The sequence below is a fragment of the Chrysemys picta genome, chromosome 8, assembly GCF_011386835.1.
Source record: "Chrysemys picta bellii isolate R12L10 chromosome 8, ASM1138683v2, whole genome shotgun sequence".
Lineage (NCBI taxonomy): Eukaryota > Metazoa > Chordata > Testudines > Emydidae > Chrysemys > Chrysemys picta.
The window spans coordinates 64,747,489-64,765,108 of record NC_088798.1 but is presented as its reverse complement, the minus strand read 5'-3'; the positions used below and the strand labels follow the sequence as shown (position 1 = coordinate 64,765,108).

Genomic DNA, 17,620 nt, shown 5'->3' with positions numbered 1-17,620 from the left:
TCTCGGTTCCTTCTTGCTGACAACTCCGACAGAGGGGTAGGAGGGTGGGTAATGGAACGGACATGAGCAACACATCTTGAAGAACAACAGTTATGAAAGGTAACCGTTTTTTCTATGAGTGCTTGCTCATGTCGATTCCATTCTAGGTGACTCACAAGCAGTATCTATGGAGGTGGGCTCGGAGTTCAGTTTTGCGGCTTGCAGTACTGCTCTGCCAAAGCCAGTATCAGCCCGGGCCTGCTGTGTAAGCACGTATGGGACATAAACGCATGGACGGACGACCAGGTGGCCGCCCTGCAGATGTCCTGGATAGGCACCTGGGCCAGAAAAGTTGCTGAAGAGGCCTGCGCCTTGGTCGAGTGGGTGGTGACAGTTGCTGGGGGCGGCACCTTCACTTGATCGTAGCAGAAGCGAATGCAGGCAGTGATCCAAGAAGAAATTCTTTGGGCAGGGTGACTTTCATCCAGTCAGCCACCGCAATGAACAATTACGTAGACTTATGGAAGGGCTTGGTCCTGTTGATGTAGAAGGCTAGTGCCCACTTAACATCCAAGGCATGTAGTCTACGTTCCTTCTCTGACTACTATTAACTATGTACAGATTAGGTAGAACAAAAGACTATGAAGAACTGCTAATGCTCTTGCTAAAGGCAAGACAAGGCACTCCAACCCACCATCATGGGCGGGAAGAAGGAACTAAGAGAGCATATTAGGCGCCGTCGACCCTATACTGACACATGAGCATGGCACTCAAAGGGGCGCCACAGCCAGCCCTACGGATACCGCTAAGACAAAAGTCTCTGACAACTGTGCACATGGACGCGCACACACCTAGAATGGAATCGACCTGAGCAAGCACTCGAAGAACCAGGTTTCCTAGGGCCGCAGTCCAGTGCCCTATGAACTAAACCACACTGCTTCATGACAGGTTTCAGAGTAGCAGCCGTGTTAGTCTGTATCCGCAAAAAGAAGAACAGGAGTACTTGTGGCACCTTAGAGACTTATGCTCTAATAAATTTGTTAGTCTCTAAGGTGCCACAAGTACTCCTGTTCTTCTTTTTACTGCTTCATGAGTTTGAGCTTCAACCCATTAATATGTGATTTATAAAAGAAAAGAAATGCCACTAAATTTATAAGACAAGTGTTCAGATTTATTTGGAAATTCACAGTTTCTAATGGCACTACAGCTCTGTAGTTACATATTCTTGTTCCACAATGTTGTATGCTGCACTCAGATAGTATAAACATTTTTTCTTCATTCTTGTTTGAAGCTCTTTCTGATTACATGTTCTATCAATCAGATCCATGTGCTCTGAATGGCTAATTGTGCAGACTGACTCTAAAAGTACATCACTTTAAAGTATTTATAAACTAACATGAAAGCAGCAAAAACAAAGGCTTTAAATAAGTCACATTACATACAATACCCAGAAAAGGCATTCAATCTGTTTAAAAAAGGGTACCACTAAAAGTGCTTAATAAGTTAACTTAGTTTTACAACATGAACCTATAACTCCTCTCAAAAAGGAAAACCTTTTGTCCCATTCACTCAGCTACACATTCACAACATTTTATGCTGTCACACATTCTATTTTATCCAAATATACAATCATGGTCAAAATAAAAAACACTCATATGAAAGTACCAAAACATACATACATACACACACACATACACACACTGCACATGTGTTAGCCAATACAAAAGCAAACTTTATGGAAATATCCACTTTTAAATAGACTTGAGCTGTTAGACTTCAAGGCTTGGCAAACTCACTTTCGTTTGTCATGTGCACTTGTACGCAGCACTGGTTAGGATAGTTATATCTGCAGCTGTACCTAGTCACCCTTACATTTCTCCTTGTAGATAGTGCCCAATTTCCAAATTCTTAGAACAGAAAACAGAGTGACCAAAATAAAGCATCAATCCTTTTTGGTTAAATATCGTAACAGAGAATTCCAAAAGTCAGTCTGGGAAACAAAGGCATGTTTGTCAGTATGAGATCCTTCACATACAGTGAGTGCTACTGTACAGCTGTCATTAATTTAATGCATCTAAATAAAATACACATCTGAAATTGATTAAAAATGCAATTAATGGCATTACAAATCCTTCTAACAAGATATTTTCCCCAAGTGAGTTTTCAAAACGGAGATCTAATCAGCAAGTCTACCATGTTAGTATTTCTACAGTATCCAGCCCACATTACTGAGTCCAGCTGAACGCCAACACGTCCTTTTACAGCACTGTAGTGTTGCATCCTCAAAAAAGCGAGAGAAGTTACAAAAGAAATCAAATGACAGTTTTATCTTCCTCCCTCTTCCAGTGGCATTATAAATAGACAAAAGGCACATAAATACGGGAAGGTGCAAGAAATAGGAACAAAGCTAAAGGAAGAGGATTAAGCTTTTATCCCTATTCCACCCAACAAACTGGGCTTCAACAATCTTTGCCCCAGTAATTGTGAAAAAAGCTTTATAAAATGATCCCTCCCACCCCTAAGCTGTCCACATAGGAAGTCGTCAGCCTTGTAAAGCTGAAACTCATAACCAAGATTGACACAATCCCATCTATTTAAAAGAGGCAGAAACCATAATTTCTGAATACTTTCCAGTTAGTTCATCTCTTCTCCCACCACTCTCCCACAAGATACAGACTGTTCTCAGATGAACAAAAAATCTCCTGTATGAGAAGTTCGACTAGTTTTAGATTTGTCCAGAAACTGCTGTGACACCAAGTGTTCCTACTGTTATATCCTTGTTTCCTTTGATTATGTCATGCAGGCTTGGCATTGACCCTGTCTTAGTCTGTATTAGAGTTTTTATGAACTTCCCTTGGTCTGGAACCTTAGATCGCCTTCGTTTTAAAGCCCTCTTCTCAGTTTTTGTCTTTTGGGTCTGTCCGTTGCACAGAGTTGTGCATGCTGAAATGCCACAAAAATAGGATTCCTCAGATTGTGATGAGGTTTCTGAGCTTCCTTCAGATGGAGGACCCTTATATGAGGAGTGATATACCTCTCCAATATTAGAGAAATCTCTCTGGTTCGTAAAGGGTTTCCTTCCTTTTATTTCCCCATTGGCTAATGGATGCAGAGGCTCTGATGCTGGTTTGATAGTCTCAATCTTTTCACTTTTATATTTGCAACGTTTCTTCTAAAGCAGAAAAAAAGGAAACAATTAGATTGTGCAACGCAAACAGGAAAGAATATCAAGTATGAATACTGGTAGGTCATACATAGGCTTGGCAGAACTCTTGTAATTGATAGATAATACTGATGTTTATTTTAAGCATTTTTAAATTTTTATTTAAATTTTCACAGTTGCAGTAAATTATGGGGAGGGGCCAGCATTTTGTAATGATTGTAGATGCTGAAATTCAAAAAGTTAAAGCTTTAACTGTAAAACAAATCATCATCACATGGCAAAATACACAAAGTAAATATCTTTTAATCAAACTGAAGTTCTCAGGCAGCATTTTTCTTGCTATGCCTATCTGTAAATTTTTATTATCATTGATGTAAATGTGTGTGTGTGTGTGTGTGTGTGTGTGTGTGTGTGTGTGTGTGTGTGTGTGTGTGTGTGTGTGTGTGTGTGAGAGAGAAATCAGTATTTACTGACATTTACCGATAAAAACCTAATTCTTTCAAGCCTGATTGTAGATAAGTGACCGACAAAAGCACCATCTACTGGTAGGGTTTTCAAAACACTTTTTTCTTGCAAAAACTGGAAGGAAGCTACTATACCTTTTTTTCTGGTGAAAACTTCAGAGGTTCTACAATGTAGAAGTCATCTGGATCCACTATAAGAAAAGAAAGGCTACATATGAAAGGACAATAAAATTTAACTGAAACCACAGATGCTAATTTCTAAAACCATGAAACTATATAGGAGATTTCATTCCTCCTCCCAAGGACTATTACTCTGCTTTCCATGCATACATCTTAATACTCTGGATTAGATATTAGATAGGAACAAGATGCATGTGCATGGAAAGTAAACTCATCAAAACGTTCAGTATAAAGTTCTCTCTCCAGAGTAGCTAATTTCTACCCAATTATATAATGTTGCAATTTCAGATCTCATTTGAGGGATTAGACCATAGGCAAGATTTGCAGAATATATTTTCAGAGGGAAGAAAGGGGAGTGTTCAAGGACCTTGTATTTGGGGCAGATTTAAGCATTTCTTTATTAAATAAAGGTGCTTTTTTCTGGCTTTCTTGCACAATTCTCCTCAGAAGTTCACTGATCATCTTCCTAATAAGCTCAGTATTAAACAAACTTGCTTGTGCTGAAAGACCATATAACTAAAGATTCTTCTGCAGAAATATTTTGGAAAAGGTTACATCACAAATAAGAGTTAATGCTACGTAACAGAAAGCATGTGTATAGCAGGATATAATTGGAGGCATCACAATGTGTACCTAGGGCTGTAAGAAACAGACTGACACGACAGCAGCATACCATGCCTTCAATATTTTCATTATCATGCTGCCAAGCACAAAGGTGTAGAACACCAAACATGTAGGATATTAGTAAAGAAAGTAATTTGGGCGTTAGGTGGTCTCCATAACTACACTTTCGAAATTCACTCTCACTTTTGTTTGTGTGGTTTCTTTTGGCTCACACAGGTAGAAAAAAATCTGAAGTGATTTTGCTCATACCATAAGCACAAGGGGGGAGGGGGGGAGCACAATTTCTTCGTTAATTGGCGATTAGAAGCACTTCATTTATTTTAGCAGGGCGCTGATCTGAGGAAATTGGATTCCATTTTCCTTTAACATGAAAGCTGGAAAAAAGATTTCATCTGTGAAAGAGGCAAAGTCACTAGTGAATTTGGATGCCTTAATATTTTGGTTGCTCAGCTTGTGCCACTTGAAGACCTGTGTTCAGCACCACCGAGAGTTATGATCTTTTTAAATGGTCTCAAGCTGGGCACCCAAAACATTTTCCTCAATGTTTTCGGAACCTAAACTCCTTCAGGGTTGTTACAAATCAACATATTATAGAATGCTATATTTTAGATTGGATTTATTTTTTTCAGATACACACACACAAACTGTAAACATGCCAGTGCATAGAGAGTTGTGGATACTGACAAGTGTAAATTAAAGTTAAGGTCAACATTCTATCAGGCTCAGATTTTTCCTTCCAGAGCTCCTCTTAGAATAATATGGCTTAGTTATGAGCTAATTTCCCCCGCTTTTGGAGTGCTAGAGAGTGAAGATACGTGATCTGGGGAAGTGATCCTTCAAAAATAGCAACATACCAAGTGCAGATGATGTTAGCTCCTTAAAGACAGTGACCCCAAATTTAGGAGATATGAAGTGTAAATCTAACTATGGCAGAGTCCTTGGTATTTAATATTATATTATTGAACATATCAAATAAAACATGTTTACAATATTTTTGCTTGGCCGTTGGGAAGTAATGGAGGGGTTTGTAAATGTATACTTAGTATCATCAAGGACCTCAAAAAGAATGGAAAAAAAACTCTCAACAGCAATCTCTCAGAACATTACCTTTTTTTAATTTAGTATCCCCCAGTTTATATAAACTCAACCAGATGCCTGATTTAACAACACACATTCTTCTCTGCAGAGTATGGAGTACTGTAAGTGCACGTTTCTGATGAAGTATGGATTGAATGGGAGCTGCTGTGTACTCACTTATTTAGGAGCTTAAATTTAGGCTCACATTTCAGAAAATCTTGGACTTTGAGAAAAAATTAAGCTTCCACCATAGCATTTAGGCACTAGGTATAACAATACTCAAATTCAAGTTAAGTCTATAATTATACACAGGTTTTATATAGGAGGTTAGTTTACATATTCTGTGCCCTCATTTAGTTTAAAAATATTTGGCAATATTCTTTGAACCACAATTCGTTTATTCAATGTTGACAATACTATTCTAAAATGAACCCAGTTTCTTAAGACTCCCAAATATAAACGTGCTCTCCATTTAATTTAGAGTAAGAATTCAGCTCTGCAATGTCTGATTTCTACCCCCACTTGATTATTTTCAAGGCTTGGTAATTGACCACTGGACTCTCCGGATTTACTCTTTTCTTTTCTGACACACTGCTCCTGAAGCAGGAAGTAGTTTCCACATAGGTTCATGTACACTAAAATGGGGGATTAAAAAAAAGAGACTGGAAATATAGTTGCTGGCCAATATCTATGCTGACATAGAAAAACGAACAAGACAAATGAGAATTTTTTTAACTAGTCTGGTATCGGAGTATTCACTTGCTACCAAAAAATGGAAATCCAACTCAATGAATCTAGAACAGCAAAAACTTAAGTACTATATTTCAGGGTTTACAGGAAAAAAATGTTTCATGACTGCCTTATAGAATTGGCTTGTCTACTTCTGAAACTCCAAATTCAGCTGTGTAACTCATGCCAAAAAGGTTTCTCTCTTTTTATTTATTTATTTTTTAAGTAAAGCATGCAGCATTCCTTGTATTTCTTTTTAAAAGTTCCAAGATTAAGGGAGTTAAAATTTTTTGCCTTGCTGAGGAGTCTTATGTTAAAGTGAGCATATAGTGCAGTAGTATCACATAGCACTCTGACCTCCACTTTCTAGCTAAACAAGGTCAGGCCAATGGATTACTGTGCTAGAGGCTTCAAACGGTGCATGCGCTCAGTCAGTTTTGAACTAATGCCCCAAATGTACAAAGATGGAGGAGACATTAAAACCAAAGTCCTGCCTTTTATCTTTATAAATATCAAAGTATTTCTGTAAGAGTGTTAGACCCTGTGTCTTAACCAAATTCTAACTTTATTACATTTTGCCCATCTAAAGTTTCCCTGCAGTTTCAATGGCTTGCTATTCTCCTCTTTCCTAAATAATCTGTTTAGCATTAGTGTTTGCTTTTAAAATATTAAAAATAAAGTGCTTTTACTCTTGAGGTGGCTGACCTTGTGGAGTTAGCATTTTGTTTACATTTGTAAAATGTTCGAAGATTATTTTTTCAAATGAAAGCTTGTGTTAATTCCACGGTAGTAACCCTAAACAATTGATTTTTTTGCACTGAACTCAGAGAACTTTTATAAATTTCTGTTTTAGAGATTATTAAAAAAAAAAAAAAAAAAAAAAAAAGACAGTATTACCCACTGAACTACTTCAATTCAGTATTTCCCAATGTACAGTGATAGACTTCAGTAGCGTACAAGTAGAGTGCTTCTTGATTACCTTTTTTGAAACTGGTTTACAAACTACATGATCCTACATCTACAATGCATAACTCATATGGTACAGACTTTACAACCATCACTAGGAAGAATTAGCTGTACATGAAACATACCTTCTTTGCTAGTTAGTTGAAAAGATTGGGACCTGACAAGTGGAAAAGAAGTTCTTCTTTTCAGATTCATATCATCATAGGAGGAAAAACATCTGTAATGACAAAAAACACAGTAAGTTCCGTTTCCCAGAGTTTTCTTGGGAGACACTTACTTCCCCCATTACCACTCCTTATATTTTTGTAACCTCCTGGGTGTGGTGCTCTGTCCCATTTCATAGCACCAAGACCACAGAGAGAGAGAGAGAGAGAGAGAGAGAGAGATCAAGGAGTCTGCTCTACAGTCTTAGTTAACAGTCATGTGGCTTTTAGCTCATGCATTTAGCTCCAGACATTCCAGGTTCGATTCCGCCTGCTGGCGACCGGGCTCTGTCGGTGTTACACCTTCACACTGCAGCAAGCCTTCCCCATGGCAAGGTTTCTCAAAACTGCTCTGGACTTTGTCAGTGGTGCTCTTTCTGATGGCCAAAGAAAGCTGCTGGAGAATGAGATGCTGTGCTCTCTCCACATCCAGGATCTGATCCCATTCCTACATTAGTGATGTTAGACCCTATTGCAAATAAAAGGTGCTACTTTGTATAAACTCCTTCACAGGAACTATTCTTCTATAGAAGTCTAGATGTTAAAGGGTATGCCTTTTGTTTATCAGAACCCAAACTTCTGAATTTACATAAAAGCACAGACTGGTATAATTAAAATGGACAAACATCATTCAACTGGATGGAAATAGAGTAAGTGAGCAACTATCAAATGCTAGATAAAGTGTAAATATAATGTTGTAAGAATTGATTAAAATGTCAGGGATTACCTTTTGGGGCTTGGGTAGTGATTACTTTTGGGGATTTTTGAGAGGTAATCTTCATTGAACTGAGATGTATTTCTGCAACGCTGCATGCAAAGCATCAAACCCAGGATGACACTGAGAACCAAAGAAATCACAAGATAGCTTTGTCGGTCAGACACCTGAAAAATAATTGGATTTATTTATAAAAACTAAAGACTAAATAAGAGGAGTTTAAATACAATGGAGCTAGCAGTTACATCATGAACATGTTCAGCTTCATGTAAACTTTAATGAATAGATCAGTTTTCAAATCATCTCCAGCTATTTTTTTCCTCTGTTTCACTTCATAATATCCATTTCTCAACATTAAGTGTCTGCTATCTAGCCAACAGGTCAAGTCCTGGCATTTAATATGCTGTAAGTGTATCTGCCAGTGAAGTTTGACAGCCATTAAAGCCAGTATACCCAGCATTTTCAAAGTACATTTTACAGCACTAAGATCAAATAAAAGTTTAGCTGCATTAAAGACATGTTCAAACACATTCACATTCATACATGGCCTTAAGATATTTCATCAATGTGCCTTTATTAGATGTTTGGCAACTGCCAGGATGTCAACAAGAAGCTGTTGTGAAACAAAATGCTAAGGAAAACAATCCCAACTATACATATAAAATGATGGGGTCTAAATTAGCTGTTACTACTCAAGAAAGATCTTGAAGTCACTGTGGATAGTTCTCTGAAAACATTCACTCAATGTGCAGCAACAGTCAAAAAAGCAAACAGAACATTGGGAATCATTGAAAAGGGATAGATAAGACAGAAAATATCATATTGCCTCTATAGAACTCCATGGTATTCCCACATCTTGAATACTGTGTGCAGATGTGGTCGCCCCATCTCAAAAAAGATATATTGGAATTGGAAATGATTCAGAAAAGGTATGGAACAGCTTCTGTATTAGGAGAGATTAATAAAACTGGGACTTTTCAGCTCGGAAGAGACGACTCGGGGGGGGATGAGATAGGGGTCTATAAAATCATGACTGGTGTGGAGGAAGTAAATAAGGAAGTGTTATTTACTCCTACTCATAACACAAGAACTAGGGGCCGCCAAATGAAATTAATAGGCAGAAGGCTTAAAACAAACAAAAGGAAGTATTTTTTCATACAACGCACAGTCAACCTGTGGAACTCTTTGCCAGAGGATGTTGTGAAGGGCAAGACTATAACAGGGTTCAAAAAAGAACTAGATAAATTCATGAAGGATAGGTCCAACAATGGCTATTAACCAGGATGGGCAGGGATGGTGTCCCTAGCCTCCGTTTGCCAGAAGCTGAGAATGGGCAAAAGGGATCGATCAATTGATGATTACCTGTTCTGTTCATTCCCGCTGAGACAAGTGGCATTGGCCACTGTTGGAAGACAGGATACTGGGCTAGATAGCTCTTTGGTCTGACCCAGTGTGGCCACTCTTATGTTCTTATGAATTTCAGGACAACTTTGAAGAGATATTTGAATACCCTGCCCAGATTACAACAACTTCTCATTAACAGAAATGTATACTATCTTCTATACTAAACAAATGCTTATTTTTCAAATTGTAATAGACCTCATAGTAGGTTAGGTGATTTCTAAACAGATGGAGTTATAGTTTCTCCCATGAAGAGCATATCAAATATGTATCTGAAACCTAAATTAAGATATGTAAGAACATTTTTAATATAAAACTATCTTCTCTGAAGAAAAAAAAAAAAAAAACCACTGTTCTACTCCACAGAACCTGGTTAATCTTATTTTATATAAAGCCGATCCCTTAAAAGGTCAATCAACTTTGAAGGGTCATGTACCTTACCATGCCTCATCTATGTGGGAGGATATTTTTTTTAAATGTATACACATTATAAATAGTGCTTGATTCTGAAGATCACTGGCTGACAAATTTTATTAAGCTTGCTATTATCGTACCAAAAAACTGAAATCCCAAGGGCATTACTTTACAATCAAAGGGGAATTATTCCACCTGGGTTTTTTTGAATGCCCTGCCTGCTGTTCCCACTCTTTAACAACAGGGATCCTGCTCAAGTGCCTCTGTTGACCACAGCTGTGGCAATATGGCCCTTGAAGACTGTTGATATTAAACAAATATTTTGGAGGGGTGTTCCATGGAATTTCAACTTTTTCCTTCGGTCCATTACAGAAACTTTATATGTGGCCCAGTAATTCTGCTACACTATAATTTATGGGAATCCACAGAATAATTAATAATCCTGAATTCTTGGCAAAGATTGGAGAATAACTGTAAATGGTTATTTCCTCTCTTATCTTCTTGTTCATTTGCCTTGAAGCTGAAATATTAGTCTTTTATTTATCCTTAGCAGCAGTATGATGAAAAGGTAAACTAACACTTTTCCAGTTGTCTCTATGCAGATTAAGAAATACCACGCATACTTCTGAAAGTCCCTTTCATTCTTTTGATACTGCAAATCAATGACTTGATAGTCAATAACTACAAATGAATAGATAGTGTTGGTTTTAAGTTTAGTTATGACATTTTTATTAAATGGCTTTTAATTGCTTTTGTTTTCTTTCTTGGAATCTGTTGGTATTCATCAAGACAAAGATTTAAATATTAGCTGCCTAGTCTCATTTTAGCTGGAGGCACCATGCATCAGAGAGTGAGCTGCTGCTTCTCCACCTCACTTGACCAAAAGCCCTCACCATTAAGGCATGAGCTCCAGGTATTAGGTCAACCTAATACCTAATCTTCCACCCATTACTACATTCTATACTCCTCCAGCCCCTTTTCCCCATATTTCAGCAGCTATTTTATTAGCAGTCCTGCTGCAACCAAGAAAACTCACACTGACTAAATACTTGACTGGCAGCCAAAGGGGGCTGAAAGCAATGCTACCTGCAACTCCTTGCAGATTCAGTTGTACCCCAGCAAGACTCAGCCACCAACAACCCAAGAAATATTTTATACAAAAGTGTCTCATGCCATATTGTTAAATTCTAATTACCTCATGTTTTAGTTCAGCCACAGTTGTTGACAGATTGGAAACTAGCTGTGTCATGTTGGTCAGCTGGGCTTGTAGCAGTTGGATGGCTTCTGTTTGCCGCTGATCCTGTGTTTAAAATAAGTTGGTTTATCCCCACTTAGTTCAGTATGTGGGATTCTGCTAACATGTACCATACTATTTATCAAATTATAATTCCATTTTATCCACGAAGGCAACAGACACTACAGAGCCATAGGCTTATGAAAAAATTGCTTACATGCTGACTAAATACAAAGAAAACATTTACAGTAGTTAGGAGATCTTATTCTATAATGCAGAAAGCTATTCTCTACATAGCACTTGAAACAGAGTAAAAGCAACAGTTTAGCTGTGTCAGATTTCTGCATGAAAAGCTTTATTGAAAATCTTTAGCAGTTCTAAGAGTTCTAATTGCATCCAATAATCTTTTGTAATACTATACTATACATCCCACTATGATGATTTCTAACTATTCCCTTCTGTAAAGTGCATAACAAAAATGAAACCAATGTATCTTATTTATAATAAGTTCATTAAATGGGATTTAACATGTGTTCAAATAGCAGTAGTTAAAAGACTTCCAATGAAAGTCTGAAGGCAATAATACTTGTGATACATTGTTTAGAACTCTTGAAATTCAGGGGGAAAATTAATAGTTACCATAGCAATATAAATATCCTATCCCTGATAAGTCACTTGTCAAGAACTACATTTTGACAAGACGATGCTTAAAATGCTTAAGGACCTAGTGGAAATAGGATGTTTAAAAAAACCCTTGTGTTTGAAGTCTAATTGCTTCTATTACCTTGCATTGCCAATTGCTCTGCAAACTACTTTAGTACATTTGGGGTAGGGAGACTACTGAATCAATTTAAAGCATGCTCAAGCAGTTTCAATTTTCACCCTCTAAATACATTAAGGAAGGCAGAGCATATGTAAAAAAAAAAAAAAAAAATACAAGCCTGAGGCAAAGCCTTATCTAATGTGGCTGATATATAGGACTTCCCAGTATACTTTTTTTCATCCACCTTCCTTATGTATTGTGCTTTCTGAAGGCACCAGTGTAGCAAACAAAACTTTTGCTTAAACATTCTAAAAAGAAATGTCCCTCTTGGACCAAGACCTAGCCTGGAAGATTTCAGCTGAAATACATTTCAGAAGCTTTAAATTACTGAAAGCAGGGAGTTGGAATGGAAACTCTTACGCAACCATGACTATCTACAGGGGGTTCCCAGCCCCTCAAACACCTCTCACAGCATCTGTCAATTCATTCCTTTTCAAAGCAGGGTGACCTACATTTATAAGGACTGGAAATAAGAGTCCAAAAGAAGTAAGTAATCAGGTATAGATCTGTATAAACACAAGGGAAAATTTTCAAAAATGCTTATGTGATTTAGAAGCAGAAGAGCTTAAATAATTTTTGAAAATGGGACTTGAGGAGGCCCTTCTGGAAAATCGTATCCATCGCCTTCAGATTACTTATACCAATTATTTATTTTTCGAGAAAAATAAATTTAAGAAATTAAGATGGAAGGGAAAGGGTCTAAGCTTCCCACTAATTTACAGAAAAAGAAATCACCTAAAGTTTAATTACAGAACAATAATTACAAAATGAAAAATATCAAATATGCAGCTTTTACATAACTGTTTTAGAGTAACAAAACATGACTATTTCTAAAGATTTGTGCTCAATACAGTCACTAAACAAAGTTTAAAAATACTGACATTGTCCTTGTAAGCTTTTATACATTCTTGAGGATCTCTTGGTTAAGATATACTGTCACCTACTTCTAAAAAGAAACAATTCGTACCTGCTCTTCTGCTATTCTTGAAGTGTTCTGAAGCTTTACTATAGTCTTATTGAAAGCCTTCTGCATTTCTTCCATTTGCTTTCGGTACCTATAAAATGAATTGGGTTCCATATTAAAGACTACAATTTCACAGACTGTCACCACAGCACCTTCCTCCATTCATCTAGTACTAATTTTCTCTCTGCCCTCTCACCAGTTATAGGGAGAAAACCCCTCTCCTTTGAAGTTTCCCACCGTCTGGAACAACTTTGCTGTTTTCCTGTCTTTATTCGTTTAATTCTCAGATAACACTTTTTTTAGGAGCCAAATTAAAGCCTATTTTAATATTAAAAGAGTTAGCAATGGGCTGTATGCCAGAAATGTTTGGAGTGGGAAGGTGCTTCTGCTACTTACTGTTGGTGCTGATTAATAGTGACTCACAGGAAGCAACACTAAGCAGAAGATTGGCGTCAGTAAGCATGGTTATGGGAGCTACATTATAATATAATATATGGAGATATACCTATCTCATAGAACAGGAAGGGACCCTGAAAGGTCATTGAGTCCAGCCCCCTGTCTTCACTAGCAGGACCAAGTACTGATTTTGCCCCAGATCCCTAAGTGGCCCCCTCAAGGATTGAACTGGGTTTAGCAGCCCAATGCTCAAACCACTGAGCCTGCTCCCCAGTGCATTCACCCTTCATACATTAGGGTGAATGCACTGCAAAAAACTTTTAGTGTTGAGGCAGCAGCAAAAAGGAGAAATGCAAACATTTACAACTATAGCCTTTACTAAGAAAGGATTCTGTAATTAGTGTCCGACAAGAAGATTAACCAACCTTTACTGCCATACATGCATCAAAAATAACTACTATTGAATAGTTATACTAACTTCATTAAAATCTGCAGGTTGTGTTCCCCTCCCTATCCATCTCTTTTTAAAACAAAAACACAGGAATTTAACATTATTGTATTAACCAAAAAGGAATTACAAGCCACCAAACTGTCGCACTTAGTAAGGGAAATTACTATAGGCCTGGATGCTTCTGCAACTGACTGAAGAGGCAGCAGGATCAGATCCTACTCTGGAAGGCTTGCAGAAGGATTAGTGCACATCCCCAGGCAATACATAAACTCCTTAAAAACGGAGCACTGTATATTCTGCAGTAGAATATAAAATTCAGTGGCAGCTTGAAATACATAGGGAAAAATTCAGATACAGAAATCTAAACTTTTGGCAGCTTCTATCAATGGTCAGTTATTTCTCAATTGTCTGAAAAAAGACTTTACATTGCTAATCAGATACTCAAATACATGTTAGCATGTTGCCTACAGATTTTTCTAATCATCGGCTGTGTCGTGTTAAACACATTTTAGACATGATAAAGGTAGATTTTCATAATTTATTAGGAGTCTTACCTTTGACTAAGTTCTTCTAAATAGCGGCTGCTGAGAGACATGTTTACTTCCAGGGCTTTAATACGATTATTAAGTCTCATAAATACAGACTCCTTTTGATTAGATCCATGAACAAGATTTCCATTAGTATAACCTAGATCTGTGGAATTCTGCAATTCAGCATAGAAGTCTGTAGCCATTCTCTGCTGTCCACCAGAAACAGGAATAGCTAGAAAAGCTTCTTCAGTTGTTTGCTCATCATATTTTATTTCTGTTGATGCAGAAGATTCTACCACAGGAGACAGTACTTGCTTCTGCATTTCTGAAGCACTCACTTTTGCTTCCCCAACATCATTGCCTACTGTAGCCATTGTGTATTCAGGCTGTGGTACAGTCTCTGTAGGTTTTGAGAGGATTTGGACAGAATCTGTCTCTCTTGTGCTGATCTCCTTGAATTCACTAACAATGTTTGTTCCAGAGACCACAGAATGTTTCTCAGAAACAGAACTCTCAGCTTTCTTTTCTGCTTCAGTATGTATCTCAACAGTATCCTCTTGGGGAATTATGTGAGAAGTTAACTGTGCTGCCTCATGTTTTGTAGGCTCCAAGGAGACCTCCATTGTAGATAATGGCTTAATTTCAGAAGTAACTTCTAAGGGGAGAGATTGAGAGACAGTCTGAGGATGACTGGGTTCCAATTCAATAGAATCTATAGTCTGGTTAGTGATATCCTCATGGAGTACACTGCTTAAGTCACTTGCAATAGTAGATCCAGGTACTCTCCCTGTAATTTCACTGTCTAGTTTCTCAGGCAGAGGCTCGTCTATTGAAACATGTAAAGATTCTGTTGGAACTGGCTGTGAATGCTGAATGGTAACAGAGTAATCCCCTGGCTTGCTCTCAGAAGTTTTGCTACGTTGTCGATGAACAGCTTCTGCAGCTGAACACCACTTATAGAGATATTCTGAAAAGCTAGAAATACAACAAACTGTCACCAGCTCACAGCAATAGATTTCTGTCTCAGATTCAAACCATGTTGATATTTCTTCCTCTTGTTCATCACTAGGCAGCAGGGTCACCGTTGACTGACTTGCCTCCTCTTCATACTCTTGAACTAGCTGAACAATGGGGCTCTCCTTTGTTAATTCCAGGACTAATTGTTCCTTATCTTCTTGTGGTATCTCTGTAGTTACAAGCCTACAAACAGAAGTTAAAATAAGCACAGGATATAGCTTTGTAGGATATGGTGGTAGTTGTAAAAAAATGAATGCATGAAAGTGATGCTCAGGAAAGATTAATATCAGTTAATAAATGTCAGAAATAGTATAAGCAGGAGCCAGTACAATTAAATAAATCACTTATTTATCTCTGCAATACATCTCAATCCTACTTGGTTTAATATCCCTGACTATTCTAGACATAGGCTTCTCTTGAACAAAAATTGAAAACTGTGCCAAATCACATAGTGGCTTTGTACCATGGACAAATGTCAATTTGGAGATCACTAAATTTATTTTCATGTATCAGGATACTATTTTCTAGGTTGGTTCCTCAAACCGGAGACCCATAGGACAGCATATCAATTGCACAGAACCTACAGAACCTCGTCTTCCCTATTAGAGCCAGTTCTACATGGGACTGAGTAGAGGTAGCCTGCAACAATAAGGCAGAGCAGAAATCAGATCCAGAGAAACTTGACTAAGGGCTGGGAAGAAAGAGGAGGAGAAGAATTCCAGGCTTGGTTCCAAAGCAGACCTCCATTCCACATTGTTGTAATTAATGGAGAAAGAATAAGTTGTCTGGAGTCTGATCTGAAGTGTCAATATGCCAAGCAAGTATTAAATTCCTTAATATTCAAAACTAAAACTCCTCAACAATGGCCTTCCGAGCCTTCAAAATGTACAAGTTTCTTTGCAACAATAGCCAACATGACACAGATGTATGGACTGCAATTCACTTGTGATAAGCTAAGATATGAACCCAGGGCCCAGAAAAAAAGAAAGTGAATTAGTCTAATGTATCGTCTACTCTCTGGGCTGAATTTTTAGAAATTGTATGTTTCCTAAGAATATTGTCCATTGTTTGTAAAACAATCCAATTACAGCCTATGGTTTTGTTCAACTGTTTCAGGGGTCACAAAAAACAGTTTGACCCAGAACCTTTGACTTCCTGTTTAAAAAAAAAAAGGTACAATACAATGGTTTCATTGAGTCAAGCAAGAATTTAGCTTTTCCTGGAAAAATCACTTTACACATATACTTTCATGCAGTGAAGACTATTGCAATACACAGTAACTACATTCTGAAAACTATCAACAAATATGAGAGACCTGAACCTCAAGTATGTTAAAGTCAAGCCCAAGTACCTGTATAGGCAAGGTTTCAAACAATGCAAGTGTCTCTACATTAGGGTTTTCTAGTATAAACAAGGGCCTAAGTCTAACAGTCTGATGCAGAAGATTTCTAGTCATGGCCAAGCTCTACCTCATTAGAACTAAATTTAACACACAAAATCACTTACTCTGGTGAAGGAAGAAGGGTTGGTTCAGGTAGTTTTGGTGCATCTGTTGAAGTGGCAGTGGCAGCAACAGTGGTATTTTCAGACATACTGTTATTTCCTATTAAAGTATATGGAACCACAACCAAATTAGTATAATAAGCTTCCTGAGAGCTGCATGAATACCACAAAAGTCAACAGGAAGGAAGCATAAAAATGGATGAGAAAACAGGAAACTAATACAGTATGCTCAAAAAACTGAATTCTAGTTAACCAGGCATATTTATTTTCCCTAGAAACATTTGTTTAGTAGCATCAAACAAACAAACTACACTAAATAAACAAGATACCGATTCTCTAGGTTTACATTTAGATGAACTGGACACCTGTTGATGTGGTTTTGCATATGAAAGATATGCTGAAGTATTTCTATGGAGAAGGAGGGGAGAAGAAAGATTTTTTAGTCTCTATAACTAAGGTTGTGGAAAGCTACAGGCTAAAGACCACATCAGGCAGATTTTGACACAAAGAACAAAGATATCTGGACTGGTATGCAGAACCCCATGCTATTTAATCTATCAAGAATAGCCACAGAAATCACAGTAGCATCTTTTCCCTAGTCAGTGTTTATGGTGGCAGCACTATGGGGAAAGAAATCACAGAAAAGGAGAGAAAACACAGTAACTGTTGTTCAAAATGTGTTGCACATGTTCATTCCATTCTTGGTGTGTGTACAGGCTGTACAGAGTAATTCGAAAATTTTCCCTCAGCGGTACCCACATGGTGAACTGGTAACGAGAGTGCTTCA

At 37.7% G+C, this 17,620-nt stretch overlaps 1 protein-coding gene across 12 annotated transcripts in view; it reads right to left on the bottom strand.

Annotated features, from left to right (window-relative positions):
* Nucleotides 1-1,128: 1,128 nt before the first annotated feature.
* Nucleotides 1,129-17,620, bottom strand: part of SUCO (SUN domain containing ossification factor) — a 72,453-nt gene continuing 55,961 nt past the window's right edge. For all 12 annotated transcript variants that reach the window (XM_065554703.1, XM_065554707.1, XM_065554705.1 and 9 more), the window contains 8 exons: nucleotides 16,837-16,933; nucleotides 14,338-15,513; nucleotides 12,940-13,027; nucleotides 11,111-11,215; nucleotides 8,113-8,267; nucleotides 7,308-7,399; nucleotides 3,742-3,797; nucleotides 1,129-3,151 (listed from right to left, as the gene is read on the bottom strand). In XM_065554703.1, coding sequence (XP_065410775.1) covers nucleotides 2,705-3,151; nucleotides 3,742-3,797; nucleotides 7,308-7,399; nucleotides 8,113-8,267; nucleotides 11,111-11,215; nucleotides 12,940-13,027; nucleotides 14,338-15,513; nucleotides 16,837-16,933 — 2,216 coding nt within the window. In that variant the 3' untranslated portion in view covers nucleotides 1,129-2,704. The remainder of the gene's footprint in view (nucleotides 3,152-3,741; nucleotides 3,798-7,307; nucleotides 7,400-8,112; nucleotides 8,268-11,110; nucleotides 11,216-12,939; nucleotides 13,028-14,337; nucleotides 15,514-16,836; nucleotides 16,934-17,620) is intronic.